Source organism: Lygodium microphyllum, chromosome 25 (genome assembly GCF_053477565.2).
Source record: "Lygodium microphyllum isolate KBCC chromosome 25, Lygodium_microphyllum_v1.1.10, whole genome shotgun sequence".
NCBI classification, from domain to species: Eukaryota; Viridiplantae; Streptophyta; class Polypodiopsida; order Schizaeales; family Lygodiaceae; genus Lygodium; species Lygodium microphyllum.
The window spans coordinates 6,103,119-6,125,326 of record NC_141159.1 but is presented as its reverse complement, the minus strand read 5'-3'; the positions used below and the strand labels follow the sequence as shown (position 1 = coordinate 6,125,326).

Here is a 22,208-nt window from a genome sequence, read left to right as displayed (position 1 = left end):
GTCCACACTACATCTTTGCAACCTCAAACAAAGCTTTAGTATTTGCAATATATCATTGGCCTCTCTTTGATCATAACATATTTGTAGCTATGTCTTGCAAGAAGTCCCATAGAGTAGGTTTTCCACCAAATTCTCCCAATCTATGGGCTTCTATTATATTGTTACAAAATCTCTTTACATCTCTTTGATTAAGAGACTCCATTTTGGCTTCATTTAAACTCCTTATTTTCACTCTAAGAGAGCCACAAGCCAAAGCTTATACTTGCATAGTTTAAAAATGAGTTCTCTTATATGCTTTTTGGCAACAGGTGTTGTCTGTCTGAGATCCTCTCTAGTGAGATTATCTAATCTTTTGTCAAATCCGGTTCCCCTGTTCCCTCTCTTCTCTTGGGCTAACTTATTCCTATATACTCTCATCCTAGATTCAAAATTCTTAGATATACCTTTGCAATTAGCACAAGAGAATTTTGTAAATGATTGCCCACTATTTGAAATACGTTGACAATCAATGTGACGAAAGCAACCATCTATTTGAAAGCATGTATTTCCATAATTCAGATTTGCCCTCGTAAAAGACACTGAAAACCAAAGTTTGCCACTACATTGATAATCTAATAAAGATTTCACATTGATGATCTTCTTGCTCACCTCAATTATGTGTTTCCATAAACCCCAACATAACAAGTTTAAACTTACCAATGAATTTTCAGAATCTTCATGGTAATTTAGAGATGAGGCCAATGGATCATCCCCCTGAGTTGAATTTCCAGCCTTTGTAGAGACCATGAACTTGCTAAGAGATGTTTGTTTTGGATCATGCACTATACCCTTTTGAGGATGTCCATGCAATCCTGTGAGCAATGGCTTGGATTTTTCCTCCTCCTTCAAAAATGCCTTTGTGTGCAATATTGATTTTGTATGTTCTATCAAAATTGTATATAGATCAAACCTTGAAGGACACAAGTGTCATAGAACTTGCACCTTACACGAGCAAAGCTTTTGTCTTTGAAGTCATATAATGTAGCTTCAATGACCTCAAAATCCAAATCTACATGAAAAGTAGACTTATATTATATAACGAGTTTGATATTAAAAAACCTCATCTAATGCAGAGCCTATTTTTCAATAGAAATAATTGCATATATAAACTCTAACAATGAAAAAAGATAATACCTTCATGTTTCTCTATGTAAGAATGTAACTTCTCTATTGAAGTCTCTATTTTTTTCATGTCATCCGGTTCTCGTGATCAACTGCAATATGTTGTATATTCACTTTTGTAAGCCCTTGAAACATAAGATAATTTTTTTCATGACATTTATTCTGCATGATGTGTGTCCTCATGAAGTTAGAAAGACAAGTATATGCGGCATGCTTCCCTTCCACTAAGCCATTCCCATACAATGAGCTACATTTGTTACACCAAACACAAAATCAAGATTCTCCATTGATATCTTTGTTGCGTAATTCAAACCTATCTTCCGTTGAGATTGTTGATTGTTTTAACTTTATCCATTTTTCTATTGCATTCATGTTTTCAAGTCTCAAGAGTGCTTGGACTTAACAATTTGCTTTTTAGCTTTGAAGTGAGGTTTCTTAAAGCTTTATTTTGTTCCTCTAAAACTTGTTCTAAACATTGTCGCTTTTTTGGAGAACGAGGTTCATTCGTCACACTAGCTCACCTCTTGATGCAAACTTGAAGAATATAACTAAGAGTTCATCGTTCCTCTTGTCGCTTTTTAATAATATAATTGTCCTCAATGAAGCTAAAAGATCCATCTATGAGCTTATCACTTTCAATTTGTTCACGAATTTGAGCAAAGGTAGGTTCAGATCCATCTTTTCTTAGTCTCACAAGACCTAGATTTTCTTGAGTATCATATCGAAGATTACTTGGATCTTGTAAAAAGATCCCATGAAATCCATATGAAAAATCACTTATTCAATTGCAAAACTTGCATTTAACATTAAAAGATTATTATGGAAGCATATCTTAATTGAACAATAAAATGTGATATTTTTAAGTATTATCTTTATAAATTATATTATAAAGATGCATTACGGAAAGATCATGGATCTAAAATCTAATTATTAAGATGTGATTAATAATAGTAAACTTCACTAAGAGTCAAATGGCTTGAAGCAACCCATACAAATATTACTCGAGCACGTGGAGCATTTACATTCTACGTGATGGCATGGGGATGGAGTATGATGCTCTCATGAGAGTGTGTTTTCACACTATCATTACTTGTGTCTCTTGACACACTGTAATATGCTCTTCCATTGATAAAATCTGAGAACTCTGGAGTTGATTTACTGTTGTTCTTGCAAATCCAGCATGGGAAAAGACTCTCCAATGGCTCGCTTCGAAGGAGTCATGCTTCACACTTGGCAAACCCGCATCAAACTCATCGTGATGAAGAAAGGCCTATGGGCCATTACCACATGAAAAGAGAAGAAGCCTCGTGATACGGACCTTGCAGTCACTTGGCAAAATAATGATGATAAGGCTCAGGCCATTATCAAGCTAGAGCTAGACGGCAGTTATAGCCACCATGTGGATAATTATGATACTTTACAAGATACATGGAAGAGACTTGGCACTTTGTTGGTGCACAGTCTAAGTCATCAAAGTATGGTCTCTTGATTGAATTTTTAGCACATCACTTGCCACACATCTAAATTACATAGAAGGACTTCTAACCCAGCTTGCAAGAATCAACATTAAAAATGGAAAAAGATGTTTACATTTGTGTTCTACTTAAAAGTTTGCCTCCTAAATATAGTAATGTATCAACAACTCTAATCAATATGCCAAATCCTGAGCTTGTTGATATCCAGGCATCATAGTTAGAGGAGGAAAAGAAGCTAAAAACTAAGGAAGAACCAAGCACCTCTAGAGATGTACGAGCATTATATGTTGGCAACAGGTACAAAGGCAATATTGACCAGCTTTTCTATGACTTCTGCAAAAGGACTAAACACACCGAGAAGTTATGCCATGCCAGAAAGAGATCCCAAAAGGCCTATCTAGTTGCTATTAAAGAAGAAGAAGAACATGGAGCAAAAGAAGAATAAGAAGAATAAGAAGAAGACCACCAACAAACCTCATTAGTCCTTCTATTCGGATAGACTTTTTTAGCCTTGTATTACTACCTAGCCCTAATGCTTCTGACATAAACTTATAAACTCCTAATGTAGCCTTGTACTATAGCCTCTGTACACTTTGTGAGGCGCTTGTTACAGTCTCTGGATGTCCACCATGTTTTTGGTACACACACTTAGCCTTTTTTGCAACAACATTTGGTGTTTTGCCATGTTTATGGTGTGCCCACACTTTGCAAGAGTTGCTCTCACTAAAGCCTCTACACACTTTGTACTTCTAGTTGTGATTGAGGAGGGTTGTTGAGATTTCTGCAATCACACCTACTTAGCCTCTTTGTACTGAGCAGTGCGGCCTCAGGACTAGAATCCCATATGCACAGTAGGAGAAGTGCTACCATCCAATTTCCTATAAAGCATTACTTGCTCTCTCTTCTAATGTAATGACATAGTACTTTTTTCCTTCAGTAAAGTGTATGTGTCATTGTCAGTCTTATACACAAGTTTGTGTTTATGAGCCCAAGTCTCAATCTTGGAACCTAATTCACTTGTGTAACAGTCAATCATGTTAGTGTCTTCATGAACTCACTCTTTCTCTTCCAACCTCCATAGCTTCCACATCTGCCATGCTCTAGATCTTGCATCTTTTAACACTAACTTCTCATGAAGTAGTGATTCCTTTTTTCCTTACTTTTCCATGGTTTAAAAATTGTGACTTTTTCTAATTTGGTAAATCTTAAGGTTTTGCTAAAAATTGTAGCCTATTAAGCCCAAATTTCAAGCTTCAAAGTCTTCAAGCCTTCAAAAACACAATTGTCATGCAAAAAAGAAACAAAAGTGAAGAAGAAAAACTAGCATAGCATAAGACTTACTATTGTAGCCCTTGTATGGTGGCGGTGGATAAGAAGAAAGGTGAGCACAACCAAGACTATTGTTGCTCCTTCATGGTGGTGATGATCATGAAGCCGCTAATGAGTAGGTCTTTATGGCCACTTCACACTGGTGTTTCACCCCTCCTATGGTGGTGGACAATAAGAAAATTAGGTGGAAGTTCTAGGAATGTTGTCCAAGTGTTGTTGTTGTTTCACAGTTTTATGGTGATAAGCTGCAAATGCAACTTGCAAACATAGAGGAAGAGTGAAGGGAAGCTCTAGACAATGCATGTTGCATGTTGTAAGGACAAAATGGCATGATGATGCAAGTTGCAACTCACAATAGGCACAATGATGATGATGTAGGTCATAGCTTGTATCTCATAAATGGCACGATGATGCAGGTCATTACTTGTAACTCACAATAGGCATGATGATGTAGGAAATACTCAAAAGCTCATAGCTCATAAAAGGGGCAAGATGATGCACGTCAAGGCTTGTGACTCACAAAGGGCACAATGATGTAGGTCACAGCTTGCATGGAAGCACTCAAGAGGTCACAGCTCACAGCGGCCACAATGATGCAGGTCACAACCTGTGAGGGAGCACTCGATGGTGCAAGTCGTAGCCGATGAGGAAGAACTCAATGATGTAGGTCACAGCTTGCAGGCCATCATGCCAATCGTAGCTTGTGAGAAGGCACTCAATTGTGTAAGTCATTATGCAAATGGTAGACTGTAGTCAATGATTGTAGCTCTCATAGGAAGGAAACATGGGAGGATGTCTCAAAATGGCCATGATACAGTTTGCAAGCGATACAATGATGCATTTCATAGTTCACATACAATACACAATGGCCATGATACAGCTTGCAAGTAATACGTTGATGCAGTTCACAATTCATTAGATGGGCATGAGGGGAGAGAGAGAGAGAGAGAGAGAGAGAGTTGTAGGGAGGACAGACGGGCATGAGAGGGAGAGAGTATACATTAAAGTGCATTTAACACACATTCAAATTTGTGTGATTTGTCAGGAAGAGAGAGAGATAAATAGAGAGAGAGAGAGAGAGAGAGAGAGGGAGGGAGGGATGAGTCATTAAGACTTAGGATATATAGTTAATCATTCTAACATATTTATCTCATAGGGTACAGGGGCCCATTTAGTGACAATTATCGGCCCTCTTGTTTGACACACCTAATAGACCAAAATCTATGCCTTGATCATGTTGTTTTACTTTCGTACTCTAGTTCCTGGGAGATTCACTCATCAAAGAGAAGATATATCACCTATGAGCGATGAGTCTTCAAAAACCCCCTATTTACAACTCCTAAAAGAGTAATATAACCCCCTTTTTTACACTTGTACAATGTATAATAAAAATTTGTTTTGTGTCCCGTTCTTATATATTTAAGATTTTATATTGTTATTACCATTACATTACCCATATACATAAACGATTAGTAATTTTACATGTGGTTGTGTACTTTAATTAGATTGGAATATATTGTTAGTAACTTACATGGTATATATGTTTGCACTAGATTTTGGTCTCTATTGATGCCAAGTTTGTAAAAGTTGTGGCATAAAGCATCTCTAGCTACTAAGAATGACTAGGCGTATATATTAAGCTTTAAAAAATAATTTTGAGTACTTTCATTTGATTATATAACAAGGTATATACAGTAAGGTCAAAGAAAGTCATTTTTAAGTGCTTAAATTAGATTGCAAATTTACTATAATTTTATTGAATGACTAAAACAACATATATGATTATACTAGATCTTGATATCCTTTAGTGTCAAAATATGCAAGACTTAGGACATAAATACTAAGCTTAGTACCAACATTAGATACTTACATAAAATTTTGTTATCCCTTAGTGCAAAATTTGTAAGTATTGGGACATAGATACTAAGCTTTATGCAAAAGATAATTGATTAGTATATCTACTTTCTTGACATGAACTCATGTGAGCTCTCATAATACAAGCTGCTTCTCTATCTATGAGGTCACCACACTTGAATGGCCATTACAAACATATGCTCATCTAGGCTCAAGATTGATAGCCACCAACTCGATGAGTCAATATCAAGGTTTGACAAATGATCAAAGATATTCTCAACAACTCTTCAAGATCCAATACAATGTTATCGATGAAATTTGGATACATGTGGAGTTGTGTCATCCATACATATCTATCAACATGCTAGCCACTAAAATATCTTTTCTAGACTACGTTTCGTGACCTCATAATGCATTTCATGGCCTATTTCAATGGCTTCTATGGTGCTACAAAGCTTTCAGAAAAACAACACATGTATGATAGCATCTACACACACCTTCAAATTATGTCCTCTAACATAATCTAGCCAACTCCTTGTCAAGGATGTGTTCAAAGTACTTTGCAAATAGTAGGCACTAGTGATGCACAAGATGCTTATGTGATTATCTCAAAGTTCCAAGCTATCAAACACCTGGTGTGCTTTTACAAAAGAACAAAATATCAAAAACTTGTCAATGAGTGTGTTGCCACCCACAATCAGTGTACTTCTCTTGCTAGCTTCTCATGCAACCTATGATGGTGGTGCACAGTATCAAAAATGCTCGCCCCTACTCCTCATCCATCACCTTATCTTAGTCCTCATCCTTGCCATGTATCATTCTTAACCAACCCAAAACCTTCTACAAAATCATCCTAGGACTTTACAAGCACGCAAACCACATGTCACAAGCTAAGGTGTTATCACTACCATTTGACCAATGTATACATGGAGTTCAACATAATGCATCCCCAAGATAAAGTTTTCCATCTGTAGTCAACAATATAATAGAATTCTACAACGACGATTGTAGTCACATGAAGTCCTTGAGGATAATCTAGCCTATATGGCAATTTCTAATTCCTGGTTATGCTAGCACAAACTAATAATTAGCAACATTTCCCTAGTTGAATAGCTTTACTCAACCTGCACCATTGCTTGATATAGATATGTCTTAATTATTCATTAAACCAAAAATAAGATCAATTCGGGTTCATCCCTTGGAATCCTAAAGACATTTTTTAGCTCATAACTAATGAGTAGCTAGCTCAACTAGTACATCTACTATGGCCAAGTGACCAAAGTTCCCCATGGCCTAACACACACATGCACATACACGCACATACATACATAGAGAGAGAGAGAGAGAGAGAGAGAGAGAAAGGATATACTAATGATTAGATAGCATCATATCAAGACCCTCCATCCTAGCTTTCATGCCATATTAACAAAAAATGAGCTTCAAGATGCATTGATAACAACATAAATTGTTTGACATAGTGAGAAAATTTGATTAGAAGGGTATTAAAGCCACCTTTTTATGGATACCTTAAGCATACACCGAATCATCTGATGTTGACATAGTCTAGTTGAAGAGTGCATTCAAGCTAATGCATGACATTTTTAGACCATATCTCGATGATTTTGTACTTGTCTTCTTTGATGACACCTTGGTGTATTCCAAGGAAGAGGAGGATCATGAATCCCAAGTTTGCATCGTGCTTGAGACCATGAGGACACACAAGCTCTATGCTAAGAAGAAAAAGTGTGTCTTTCTCAAAAGGCAGATTGAATATCTAGGGTTTATTGTGTCAGAGGAAGGAATCTTTGTAGACCCTACAAAGGTTAAGGATGTCCAAGAGTGGCCTCCACCAACCACTGTCAAAGAAGTGCGTAGTTTTCTTGGATTAACAAGCTGGTATATGATCTTCATTAAGGACTATGCCTTAATCACAGCACCCCTCGTAAATTTGATGAAGAAACAAGTTGTCATAGTGTGGACACCCACTGAACAATTGAGTTTTGATCAACTCAAGCATAGCCTAGTGACAACACCAATTCTGAAACTCCCTGACTTGAAAGCTAGGATGGAATTTGAGCTAGCATCATATCAAGACCCTCCATCCTAGCATTAGATAGCATTTGTGTGACAACAAAAAATGAGCTAGCATCTGTGACAATCTTGACATGGAATTTGAAGTTGTCACAGATGCTAGCTCACTTGCACTGGGCTATGTACTAATGCAAGAAGGTTATCCTATAGCCTATTCCTTGAGGAAGCTAAAAACCCATGAAAGGAATTATGCCACCCATGACCTGGAGCTATTAAGAGTTATTCATGCCCTCAAACTTTGGCAACACTATTTGCTTGGTAGCAAGTTTTCTTTGATCACGAACCATAAGAGCCTTAAATGGATCTTCACCCAGACCGACCTCAATATGAGGCAATGTTGTTGGATTGAAGTTCTGCCAGAATATGACTTTGAGATCAGGTATTGACCTGGCAAAGGGAATGTGGTTGTTGATGCCTTAAGTCGCAAGGCATTCCTCAACTCTCTTATTAATGGAGGAACCCTCAAAGGCGGAAGCATTAGCAAATATGGTGTCAATGTCTACCAACCCTATCCTTGAACTAGCTAAGGAGGAAGCTAGCCATGACCCAAAATATCTGAAGATGATAAAGGAGATTTTGGAAAAGGACCAAAACCCCAGACTTAAGGTCAAGTATCAAGAATTCTCTATCAATGAGGGACTTGTCTATTTTAGAACAAGATTATGCATACCCTCAAGCAAGAAACTCAAACAGAGAATACTTTGGGAAGCACATGACTCCCCCTTTTCAGGCCATCTTGGATACATCAAAACCCTCAACACGGTCAAGAAGAGTTACCATTAAGAAAGGCATAACAAAGATGTACTCAAATATGTCACGGAATGTTTGTCTTGCCAGTGCATTAAGGCAGAGCATGTCAAGATGCCTGGGAAGCTGTAACCTCTTGACATTCCTCAAATGAAGTGGGAATTCATCAGCATGGACTTTGTTGTTGGATTACCTTTAGTTCAAGGAGGATACAATTCAATTATGGTAATAGTAGATATGCTCACCAAGGTTGCACATCTCATTCCAGTCAAGACAAACTATAAAGCTTCAGATATTGCCTGATTATTCATCAAGGAGATATTCAAGCTCCATGGGTTGCCTAAAAGGATCGTTCATGACCGTGATTCTCTCTTCACATCTCACTTCTGAAGAGGGATATTCGAGTCCATTGGGACTCAACTCTGTTTTAGTACAGCCTATCACCCTCAAACTGATGGCCAAACGGAGAGGGTCAACCAAGTCATTGAAGATATCCTTAAAGCATATTGCTATCGCGAACCTAGGAAACGGATCCAATATCTACCATTGGTAGAGTTAGCCTATAATGCTTTCTACCAACAAAGCATTCAAATGACAGCTTTTCAAGCATTGTATGGGCATGATTGTCGTACTCCATTGAATTTTTCAGATCCTATCTTAAGGGTAGAAGCTTCTAAGAAAATGCTTGAGGAAATGGATGAGCAAATCTAGGCCATTAGACAAGACATTAGAGCAGCCAAGGATAGGCAGAAAGCCTATGCAGATCTAAATAGACAAGAGTAGCTCTTCAAAGAAGGGGATATGGTTTTTATTTGTGTATTACCCAAGAAGAGTTTCTTATCATTCGGAGAATTTAAGAAACTGAGTCCAAGGTATTGCAGGCCCTACAAGATCCTCAAGTGCCTAGGGCCCAATGCCTACAAACTCCAATACCCTAAGAAGGTAAAAGGTTCACAATGTATTTCATGTTAGCCTACTAAAGAGATTACCAATAACAAAGCACGGGTGGAGTAGTATCTATGTCATTGTGAATTAGTTGACTAAATAGGCACATTTCATCCCAACAAAGGCTCAATTTACAACAAAGCAAGTGGTTGATCAGTTTATGGAAAGTGTTTCTAAACTCCATGGTATGCCATTGAAGTTCGTATCCGATCGTGATATTAAGTTCATGGGAAGTTTTTGGAGGAGCTTGATCACATCAATGGGAACAATTTTGACTCCTAGCACGACATATCATCCCCAAACAGATGGCCAAACAGAGTGTGTCACTAAATGGTTGGAAGTCTACCTTCGACATTTTTGCCATCACACTCAAGTTTCCTGGGATCATTGGCTACATCTTGCTGAATTTTGTTATAATAACACTCATCATATGAGCATTGGCATGTCACCATTTGAAGCGCTTTACATATATAAAGTGCAAATACCTTCAGCTCTCTTTCATGAAGATGTGAATACACAAGCCAAGGCTGAAGTTGAGAAAATGGAAGCTCTTTTACATCAATGCAAAGAAAACATTAGAAAGGCACAAGATCTTATGAAGGCTTATGCTTATGAAAAGAGGAGGCCTTTGGAGTTTAAAGAAGGAGATTGGGTATTTCTCAAAGTGCCTAAATCTAGGTATGCTTTTCTCAAAGGCGGTCATAATAATTTGGCTCATCATTACTATGGGCCTTATCAAATCCTCAAACGAGTTGGCGAGCTTGCATACAAGCTTGATTTGCCTTCTTCAACAAGGATTCGTTCTACCTTCCATGTTTTCTAACTTAAGAAATATGTGGGTCCAGTCATAAAGGTTTTAGAGGAGTTACCTCCCATAGATGAAGATGGTCTGATCATTTACGAGCCCGAAAATATTATTGGCAAAAGAGAAAAGGTTTTAAGGAACTGTTCACTACTGGAATACCTTATTAAATGGCAAGGTTTGCCCATGGAGGAGTCCACTTGGAAACCATCATCATACCTTGATTCTTTTCCATGGCTTTTGCAGGAAATAGAGTAAAATATGAACATGATAGCTTGTTGCATAAAAATCTGTCATAAAAATAACTGCTCTACTGTCATCAAAATTGGACTTTTATGGCATGGTTGGATACTAGGGATTGTCTTCTACATTTCTATAGCTCGTATATGGTGATTGGGCATTTCTTCTTCAAGTTATGGCCATTCTTGTACATCAGCTTGTTTTGGACAATTTCCAACAGTATAATCAGGTTTTATACTTGTACTTCATTGACATATGAGATCTTCTTTAACTTGGAGTTTCATTTCAGCATGGATCCATTACTTACAAAGCTATCCTTGTAATCTTTCCTTATACATTGTCCCAATTCCAACTTTGAGGACAAAGATCTTTTAGGCTGGGATGGCTTGTAATAAAGCATAAATGCCTTAGCCTAGGGTTAAGTATAAAAGGTGGAGATGTAACATGTGAAGGATCTTTTTGCCATTTTGAAGAATACCAGATTTGAGGTTTCCTTCCTCCCACCATCTAAGAGGGTGCATACTCTTAGCCACCAAGATCATGGGGTGCATACCATGTCCTACCTTGGCATGAGGTGAGTATTCATGTTGCAACATTCATCTATGATTCTCAGCCTCCCATGGCAATATAATTTCATGCCTAGCCACCTTGGCTATGGTTTCTTGGCACATATAGTGTATTTCTTGTATTTCTAGTTATTTTGCTTCATCCCACATCATATTTGTCACACTCACAACTATTACATGGGTTGTGCACATGGATTTCTAACTAGAATAACATATGCTAGGTCTATTTAGATTAAGGACAAAACATTTCTCAAGGATTGACTAGCCTAGATCCCACAAAGTAGGTAGGATGCCCAAAAGAGGGTGCAAATCCTGATTCACAATTATGGAAACCCTAAAATGTAAAAGGGATACAAACCCTAAAATGCAAAGTAGGGTGCAAATCCTAATCCTAAAATAGTGTGCCACCCAAGAGAAGTGACCTAACCCTAATCCTAATTTATACCTATATAATGGTGGGAGGTCTAAGTTGTATTTACCCTTTTGGTGCATCCATGCTGCAGAAGCTTTGCGAGTGCAAATATTGAAGCTTTCTATGCTCTTCTTCCATTCTAACATCTTGCCTCTATTGTTGAGAGTGACTAAGAGAGGATGAGTGAGAGATGTGTTGAGCAAGGGATTGAGGAAATGTAAAGCTCTTTATCATCTTCTCACTTTTCTCTTCTTGTTTACTAGCTTCTCAACTTGTTGGTGTGCTTGGTGGTGGATGCAAAGGAGTGATGACATCGAATTGTGTTTCTTGGGTCATGGAACCATATTCAAGCCTTCACGCTTTTGGGCTACAATGCAAGAATGTAAGTTGGTGAGTTCACTACTACAACTTGATGCTAGTATTGTATTCTTGCTTTTGTGGGTTCAAGAGATTGCATGGTTAGTTAGAGCAGAGCATTGAGAGACAAGGTGAGAGGTTTTTACCAAAGTGAGTTAGAGCAGAGTGTTGAGAGACAAGGTGAGAGGTTTTCGCCAAAGCGTTTAGCCCAACAGATGGAATAGGAGCTTGCACTCTGAAACGTCATGTAGATTAGCTTGCAACAAGGAGTTGAGAGGTAACCGACTCATAGAATGTGTTGGATTTTGATGGTGTGTTTGTAGATGTTTTAAAATCCTTAAGCAACTAGGAATGAGATAAAATATGGCTTGAGAAGTAGGGTGTTATGAGAGTTTGTAGCTTTTTGTTGTAGACTTTTTCACTTTTTCTTTTGCTTTCGCTCTTACTTTTAGATTTGCTTTTGTGATTTTGGCAAAGATTACTTGGATGTATGGAGTTAAAAAAGTATCGTGAGACAAGAGAAGAGAGACCATAGTTTGGAATTGCATCTGTGGAGGAGAGTGAAGGAGATGAGAAGATGGCTTGATTGCAACAAGGGGCATTCTCTACCTCATCTGCAACAAAAGCTTACAAGTATTGCTTTCGTGGCTTCTACTTGTGTGAATGTTGTGATAAGTTGAATCCATGGATGCTTTTCTCTCTTCCTCCACTCTTTATCTCAACACTTTGCACCTCTTAGTTCATCATAATTTACTTGTTAGGGACCTTGGACTACCTCCATTCATCCCAAAGGGACTTCAAGTTGTAATGCCATCTCAATTGGCCCATAGGCAATCTCAATCATTCTCACTCAGCCCATAGTGGCCAAATAAGGGCCAACAATTTTATCAAAAGCCCATAAGGGTTGAAGATTCAAGTAAAGGCCTGAAAGCCAAACAACACACAATTTGATTGAAGCTAAGAATTTTATTAAGGGTTGACCTTAAGTCGAGGCCTAACATCGCTGCCATTATCATTTGGGTAATAGGCCATGGGCCTTATCATAATCAAATCAACTTAGTCAATCGAAATCCTTGGGCCTTGGTCAATTCGATTTTTGCCTCGATGTCGATTCAGCCAATAAGTCATGGGCATTCATGAAGTCAATTGGGCCTATTGGCCTTGTTTTTTTCATAGGTTACTGAATGACCTTGGTTTTCCAAAAGCGACCGGTCAAAATAGCTGGAAGGCCTTATTCTTAGGTCTCAAACATTTGTTTATTGATTAATGACTAAATAGCTTGACCCAAAGGCTATAAGGATTTGTTGATTGCACTTGAGTGGGCGTTTAGTAAGGCTTACATGCATTTTTTTATTTGATGGATTGGATGGCCCAGCACAAAGGACTATTGGACTTATTAATTGACAAAATGATCGATTGGCCTCAATTAAGGCCATAAGGCCTTTAAATCAAGAAATTAGCCTATTTCATTCAGCCATCTGGCATTTGATTGACTTGATAGGCCATAAGGTCTTATTGTGAACTATTCAATTGCTTAATGCTTGGGATATAGGCCATAAGACCTTTTTTAAATTCACTATTGAGTTATTGTTTAGCCATGTGGCCTTAAACATAGGCCTTTAGGATTTTTCCATTAAGGTGCAGGCGAGTTGATTGGCCTTGTGATGAACGTGCGGTCAAGTTGGTCTTTTGACTTTGGTTGAATTAGCCTTTTGCTCACAATTGGCCAAAGTGGCCTTAACACTATATTGACTTGCGTTTAGCTACCTAGGCTCTAATGAAGGCCTAAAAATACCTTAGGCATTTTGGTTTGTCCCAAGGGCCTCTTGAATAGGTAGGCTTGACAAGACCATTGGGTCTTAGAACCATTAACTAGCCATAAGTCTTTTGCAATGACTACAAGGCTTAGGGTAAGAACTTGACCATAGATTTGGCATTGGACTTGAACATTTAACTATAAAGCCTTCACATTGGTCACAAGGGCCTTTTGACTAATGTCTTTGAGCCTTAGAATTCTTAATTGGTCATACAATCTTGGGAATAGTATGCAAGGCATCGAGCTTGGGCTTTTTAGGGTTGTTAACATGCCATAAAGCTTTCGAATGTGTCATAAGGCTCACCAATACACATTTGGGGTGATTATTAGGCCATAAGGCTTGTATCAAAGCTTTAATGATTTAACTATCTTAGGTGACCAAGGATTAGGAGTTGCATCAATCATCTAGTTCTCAATATACGAGACCAAGGATTAGGAGTTGCATCAATCATCTCATTGTGAAGCTCAAAGAAAGAAAACCCCCTCTCAACCTTGGGCATAATTAGGATTTGCAACTCAACCAATGGGAAACACAACACCCAATGTCAATACCACTCCAAGAGCTTATACTTGCAATTATGCTAAGTGTTCATAACTGCCCATAGCTAAGAGTTAGGATTGGAAGCCTTGGTGTTCAAAACTCTTGCAATTCAAGGTAGTTCAAGCACATAATGGGAGAATCCCACCCTCTTGAATGGTGGACCATAAGAAGATCTTCTAGAAGCTAGATGCTCATTATTGGACTTGAGGAATGGCATAATGCCTTTGTGTGTACCACTAATACTAGTTTCAAAAAGGACTTGTGCTGAGAAACTAGAGCAATGGAAATTATGTAGGCACACATGGCAAGTTAAAGAGTGTCCACCAACTTGTGAATCTAATCACATAGATCTAAAAGAGAGAGGAAAAAGAATAAACCATGTAAACTGTTGTAAGTGCTTGAGTTATTGATAAGAATGTTAATTGATTATGAAATGTGTTGTATTCATTGAGGTTTAATGCATGTTCATGCATTACACTTAAATTGCAAGTAAAAAATCCTTCTTGAACACCATCGTCACAATAGTACAAGTGCAGAGCATTCGATCACATTGCTTGTGGAAAAATGAAAGCCTAATTGTGCAATATGCATATTCATTTGCACAAAGTGGAAAAAAGATTGTTCGTTGCTAAAAATGAATATGAAACATATGTCAAACCAATTCAGAAAGAGGCCATAAAGAGGAATCTAAACTATGCGAGAGGGGCCAAGCAAGGAAAAATGAGACCCTTGAGCTAAGAAAACCAACATATACCCTGTAGTGTGAAAAGGAAAACATCACTAAAAGACAAAGGCAATCATTGAAAATATCCTAGAGATACACATGATAGGGACATAGCAATTAATGAGCCTTACCAATCATGACAAGGGTGAATTAGGTAGCTACCTTTTGAGCACCTAGTGCACAACACAAGAACCACTTGCCAACCACCAAAGTGAGAAGTGTCTTCCTGGAAGCCATTGTCTCCCTACCTGACTTGATCAGCCTCATTGAGACCCTAGTCCAACAAGAAGAGTAAGAAATTATGTCTGCTTTGAGCTCAAATGTAGAGTGACCTAGTATTTGACCCTATCAAAATTTCAACAAAATCCTAAAAAGCTATTAGCATAATATGATTAGAAAATGAGGATAGTGCACATGGGGAGATTGGCGTATGAGATAATAGCAAATCTCGAAGAAGAAAGGTGACTAGAAAAAGATATATTGCAATAAGGTGCTAGGTTTGTGTAGGCTCATAGGATCAATAGGCAAAGAAAATTGATTGAACTCAACTTGATTTAGTACATCTTAGCAATCACAAGAAGAACTAGACTTGGACCAAATGCCAATAGAGAAAGAGCCCTCGAAGCAAACATCACACCAACCGAACTCTTGACCATCAAGTGATTGTTGAATAATTTGGCCAATGAGCAAAATAGTGTGGCATTAGCAGCCTCAATCCTAGGCAAGTTAGGAGTAGCACCCAATACCATGAGCCAAGTAAAAATCCCCATCATCACAAAACAATTTGAGAAGTACAAAAAGCAAGAGATGATCTAGATAGCTTCTTAGAGCAGTTCGAATAGGTTAGCAAGGCTAACAATCTCCAAGACCTTGGCCAATGTGCACAAGCTTCCGAATTGTGTCCATGGGAGAAAGGTTGAAATTGGTTCACTAACGTAGGCAATGTAGAACACATTGGCTTCGATACTCTTAATGACCTTTTTATTAAGAGATTCTCAGAAGTAGGGTATGTAGACAATTTGATTGTCAAACCAATGAATGTAAGTCAAACGGACAAGGAAGAAATCTACAATCATTTTGCCCATGTTTAGAGTCTCCACACAAGAGGATTCGATAGCCAAACAACACACGCAAAAAGTAGTCTCAACGGAGTTCATTAATGGAATTAGAAATGAGAAACTTTATGAAGTGGTAGTAAAAGTCTACAAAAAGATATGCTAGTCAAATTTCTCGAAGAGGTGATCTTATGACGTGCTGAATGAGAGGAATGCCAAATTCATTCAACCAACATGCATGATCACCATTCACAGCAAGTGAGAGATCCATAATTAGTAGTGACCAACCTACCTCTGACATTCAAGGTAAGGGAAAGGCTATGGACCTCACACATGAAACATTGGGCCCTGAATTGGAGCTCACTAAGCTTCATGATGCAAACAACTACCATTGAAGTGCCCCAATCCATGACTACACACTTGTACAAATTGAAGGTTTGGGCATGTGATCATTTATTGCCGTATGTCTAGGAGGTTGCCATATCCTCAGCCCTGCCCTAAATCATTCTATTCAATGAACAAACACCTCAACTATGAAAGAGGAGCCCCACTAGTACTACTAGCATCCAACAAACAAAGGCCTATGGCCCCTAGAGTAGATATCAATCTGACAGGAATACCTAGACCACATGGACCCATTATCACTCATCCACCTACTATTGATGCTCTTGTGCAGTTAGTGAAAAAATCATTGGAAGAAGAAACATGTGTAAATCCTTACATCACTTATGAAAACGAGGGATATATGATCTTGATGGATTTTTAGGCCAGTTTTAATCATGACTCTAGATAGGGGGTGAGGTGGAGGCATGGGAGGAAATCAACTACGGGAGCTTCTCACCTAATGGACATGTGGCCAAACAAGGCAGATTTTATCTTGAGATGTCCTAAGAAGGGACAAGCTAACAAGGATAACACATATACAAAGATTGCCCTAGACGGAAGCCCTCCCCACTAGCTTGACAATCTTGCCATCATTACTACTTAGACTTTTCAATATCAAGACACCGACAATGATGCCATCTCAATTAAGCTGAATGTAATAACTAGATCCCAAGCAAAATAGGCTACCATTTCAGTGCATGGGCCTTGCAACCTCGAGGCATCATCTATATGCAAAAAGAACTTAAAGAAGAGAAAGAAAAGAGCTAATGCAAAACTTTCGCTTAAGCTGGACAACTCTGCAATGCTAACTAAGGAAATGCAAGTCGTTGATGCAGAAGGAGAAAGGAAGCGTAAAAATTGGAGGGAATAAAGATGCATGCTGTTCTCCTTGTCATCGAATTGGGTGAGACAACCCCAAAAGGAGTTGTCAACACAGGGGCATGTGTTACCATTCTCACCATATAGTTTTACATGCTTGTGTGGCAATCCACTTGTAGAAACTACATACTTCAATGTTATGTTGGTTAATGGAACAAAAGTCATGCCTTTTGGGGTGTTGAAAGTTTGCCCAATCAAGATTGTAGGAATTTAGTTTTTAGCGAACTTATTGTCACAAAGGGAGTGGTTTATGATAACTTGCTTGGTCAACCATGGATGAAAAACACACATGTAATCGAGGATTGGGGCAATGGCTTGATGTTCTTTGGTAATCGCACAGAGGTAGTCAGGATTGAGATGCAATCAAGGATTGGAGCAATGGCCTGATGTTCTTTGGCAATCACACAAAGGTAGTCGACCTACACGCCATCTATGCTTTGCTAAAAGGTGATACCAAGAACACACCAAACTATGTATGGCCTCTGCTCACGAAATACATCCCTTGTTCGATAACTGATACTGAATGCATATTCTTACAACCATTGACATGCCCTTCTCAAATGACGGGGATGACTAGTGGTCATTGATGATGAACTTCCTCGTTAAATGGGTCTGTGCATCTATACTTAGCACATCGATGGTGATTATGATCCTCAAGTGGCCACTGACTTGTCACTTATTATGTTTGATTAGTTACACCTACCTAGAGCTGGCATAATAACATTTCTGGACTATTAGTATAGTTGGTTATGCATTGTTTCACTTAGTAGGCCACTTTCCTTTATGGTGTATCTTATCTATACTTTGTGTATATTCTGTGTGAGGACGAAGGAAGAAAAACCAACAAGAAAATGTTTTGGCCTCCATCTCTCTACATGTGTACTTGAGTGAGCTTCTTCTTGTATGTATTATGCGTGTTTGGCGGAGTAGCTCAAGAAAGTCCCCCCACCATGCAACTCATGATAGAAAGTTGTACTAACTTGTCTTCATTCATTGTGAAGCTTCTTGTAGCAAGGTTCATCTAGACAAGTTGGGTGTCCTCAATGTGTTGAATGTCATTCACCCTCGAAAGGATACTAGCAATCATAGTTGTGCTATGAGCATTGAGGCAATCCACATCTAGCCTTCCTCACATCAAGATGGGGATTTTACCTAACTAGGTGACCTAAATGAATAACATTGGGACAATGCATCAAGCATTTTAAAACCATTATGTGCGCAACAACTTCCAACAGGACTAATAATGACACCCATGAGCATATATCACATCGAGATGACACTCTAAAGCTTGAGATACTACGGCATGGTGTGGGCGATATTGTTATTGATCTGATCATTCTACATCATACGATAAATTTCAAGCAAGATTCCACAACTACTCAACATCACTCGAGCCATATGGATGACCCAACTTTGTCCAACTGTAACACAATTTCAATGTACATAATTAATATCGTTTTTCTCAAATTAAAAAAAATAACTATCTTGTGCCCCTTTTTTGAAGGTGCCTTTTGAAATCTCAGCTTGTTGTAAAACTTTTGAAATATATCTCCTTTTGAAAAGACTAGAAGTCATTGAAATGCATTTTAGAGGCCTTGTGAAGCCCTCCTTAGGGCCTTTGTAAGGTAGGCATGGGAAGTAACAAAGGAAGAAGCACGTAGCATGAAATTCGTGTGTTAGTTTAAGTTACTAAAGGGATGTCTGCACTACATAGTCAAAGTTGGGTCGCACTCGTGGTTCCAAGGGTAAGAGCGTCTCATCAAGTTCCTTGTCACATTGTGGTCGCATGAGCAACACTAAAAGAGGGACTCTGTAGTTGTGCTCTGGTTAATGCTAAAAAGCAAGCAACACGATTGGAGCATAAAGAAATATTTCTTGCTCATATTCAAGCCTTCAATCGCAAAGAGAGGGATATACTAACCGCACCAGTGTATTGGTAGCACCTAGTATTTTCACAGTTCTAGCTGGGTTTGTGGGGGTTTAGATAACCCCACTCCCCTTGGCATGCATGCGCGTGACCAGGGTGCGACTCGCCTCTCAGTCTCCCGTCCAAAATGTCGAACCTGATTTTAAAAAGCGAGCTCATGTGACAACACCTTTGGGAGAAACTAAATGCATCGAAATTTGCATGACGTGTCGCGCGAGAAGGCTGCGTGTGACATTTAATGCCGGGGAGTGTGTTTACGACGACTCTCGTGACACAACCCAACGAGTCGCGCGTTCGGATCAACGAGTCGCGCGTTCCGATCAACGCCACAATCTGTATTTTCTTGTTATGTTCTTGCGAAGAAAAAGGAACCAAATATGGGTTCTCTTCTCGCCTCGTATCTATTAAGCACCTACGTAACAACTGCTATTGACGAAACGGCTACACGCGCACACAGTCTCTCTCACTCTCACATCCCCACCCCGCTCCCCTCTCTCTCACTCTCTCGCACACACAGTCAATCGCAGAGGCTACAAGACGACCGACCCATCTCAAATCAAGTAAGCAGCTGAACCTTGTTGCTCCGGCATTTGGATTTTTTGATCAAATTGAAGGTTGCAGTAACCATGCGGTGTGTGTGTGTGTCTCTCTCTCTCTCTCTTGTCAGTGGGTTCAAAATGTGTTTCGTATGAAGGTATAAACTTCCCGGCCACAGTCTCGTCACCATCGTCCTCGAAGCCTCTTGTGCTGCTCGGAAATGGTAAAAGCATCGAAATTCGTAGTTTATCTTACGATCGGTGTCGTCCGTACTCGATCTATCATGTGCCTTAATTGATTGATGTCGTCGCTCGATCGATCATCTGCTGCTGTGGTGAATTGCAGGAATCTACGACACTGAAATCCACTTTCTGCAGATAAAATTCTACGCGATTGGGATGTATACCGAGGTCGAGGCTTCGAAGCATCTCGAAGCGGCCTGGAAAGGGAAGCCGTTGGACGATCTTCTGGCCGAGGACAGTGGCTTCTTCTCTAGCTTTTGCAAAGGTAGCTCTCTCTCTCTCTCTCTCTCTCGACCAAACAACGATGTGTGACACAGAGAGAGAGAGAGAGAGAGAGAGAGAGAGAGAGAGAGAGAGAGAGAGAGAGAGAGAGACGTGTCTATTGTTTGGTCGCAGCCCCGGTGGAGAAGTTGTTCAAGATAGTGATTATTAAGGAAGTGAAAGGCAGCCAGTTCGTAACGCCTCTTCAATCAACCGTCAGAGACAGGCTAGCGTATGCTGACCTATATGAGGAGGAAGAGGAAGAGGCGTTGGACAAGTTGGTGGACTTTTTCCAGAGGAAATCATGGTTCTCGAAGGACACAACCATCTACATGCACTGGCCTTCCACCAAAGTTGTGAACGTGCGTCTCTCTTTCTCTCTCTCTCTGTTTCTCTCTGCGTGTCTGTGTTTTTGTCCGTCTCGCCTCGCCCATATGTGCAGTCTGTCGCCGCTGGTTGCACTGCTTTCATTAACTTTGAACGAATGGCAGGTGGGCGTGGTCACGCCAGAAGGGCGAGGAGACGAACTAGAATTGAAGATTGAGTTGAGCTTGGAGAATGAGAACATAGCGGGTGGTATATTAGAGTGGATTGTGGGTGACAAGTCTTTCTCTCCCTCCCTCCTCAAATCGGTGGCTACCAATCTCTCACAGCACTTTGAATCGTGACTCGCTTGGTGCGCTGGTTACTCGGGGGGATGCGTCTGCGCCTGTTTATCAGAGGATGCAACACACTTGAAGCATGCTAGCAGAATCAGAAATCCCGAATGCCCGCCTTCCGAGGTTGTGCAGCGATCATATCACACATATACATCTCGTCCGTCTTAGTGGAAGCCAGTTAATTCTGCTTGTCTTTCTATACTGCAGTTGCTACTCAGGAAAACATGAGAACCACAATGATTCAATTGAATAAATGGTTTTGCAATTTATTATACACAAATGAATGACGCAGGAAATTTGATATAAAAGTAAATGTATCGAATCATTTTCTTTTCCTTGGTTATTTATTAATCTTTTGAAAGTTGCGAGATGCCCCAAGATTCTATCCATGGTGTGAACTCGCACACCCATATACACCCACGTGCCAAAGTACTTGGGCTACAACTTATTGGCAATGAAAGAAAAATTCGAGATGCAAAGAGATTGGCCTGGTCCTTTTACCCAACATAGCGAGTAGAACTTTTACTTTGATTGAAATAGTACTTAAATATAAGCAACATTGTCAAGGGTTGGTTTAACTTACATTCGTCAAATTGTGTCATTGGCTGTCAAGAATCGCGTGGTGGAGGGGGTTGCTCAAGATGCTGCGCCGAACACACACAGAATGCACAAGGAGAAGCTCACTCAAGAGACAAGAAGAGAGATGGAGGCCAAAACGTTTTCTTGCTGATTACTTCTTCTTCTTCCACACACTTTTACAATGTACAAAGTATAGATAAGATACAACATAAAAGGAAAGTGGCCTACTAAGTCAAACAATGCATAACCGACTACACTAGTCGACTGGCGCTATAACTATGCCAGCTGTAAATAGGTGTAACAACCTGAATATAATAAGTAATGAGTCAGTGGCCATGTGAGAGTCATAATGACCACCGACGTGCTAAGTGTAGACGTGTGGACCCATCTAACCAGGCGGTCCATCATCCATGTCCACATGTGTTGAGCTTGCCATCTCAACACTCCCCCTCAAGCTCAACTGTATCTCTGCAACTCCAAGTAAGCTTCGAAACTTTTGAAGCTTCTCTGTACCCAATGCCTTCGTGAAGATATCAGCTATCTGATCCTGTGTGCTGACATACACCAAGTCAATCTCACCTGCTAGTACCTTCTCTCTCACAAAGTGGTAGTGTACCTCAATATG

General features: G+C 39.5%; 1 protein-coding gene across 1 annotated transcript; it reads left to right on the top strand.

Annotated features, from left to right (window-relative positions):
* Positions 1-19,685: 19,685 nt before the first annotated feature.
* Positions 19,686-21,284, top strand: CHIL (Chalcone-flavanone isomerase family protein). Its single transcript, XM_087667030.1, has 5 exons — positions 19,686-19,865; positions 19,973-20,065; positions 20,188-20,349; positions 20,481-20,707; positions 20,837-21,284. Coding segments are annotated over exons 1-5 (660 nt in total). The 5' UTR covers positions 19,686-19,864; the 3' UTR covers positions 21,014-21,284.
* The last annotated feature ends 924 nt before the right edge of the window (positions 21,285-22,208 follow it).

Bases quoted from the DNA above. Each gene is read 5' to 3' on its own strand.
- CHIL (XM_087667030.1), top strand. The intron at 20,066-20,187 runs GTAAAAGCATCG...GGTGAATTGCAG, and splicing joins TCTTGTGCTGCTCGGAAATG to GAATCTACGACACTGAAATC. The intron at 20,350-20,480 runs GTAGCTCTCTCT...GTTTGGTCGCAG, and splicing joins CTTCTCTAGCTTTTGCAAAG to CCCCGGTGGAGAAGTTGTTC.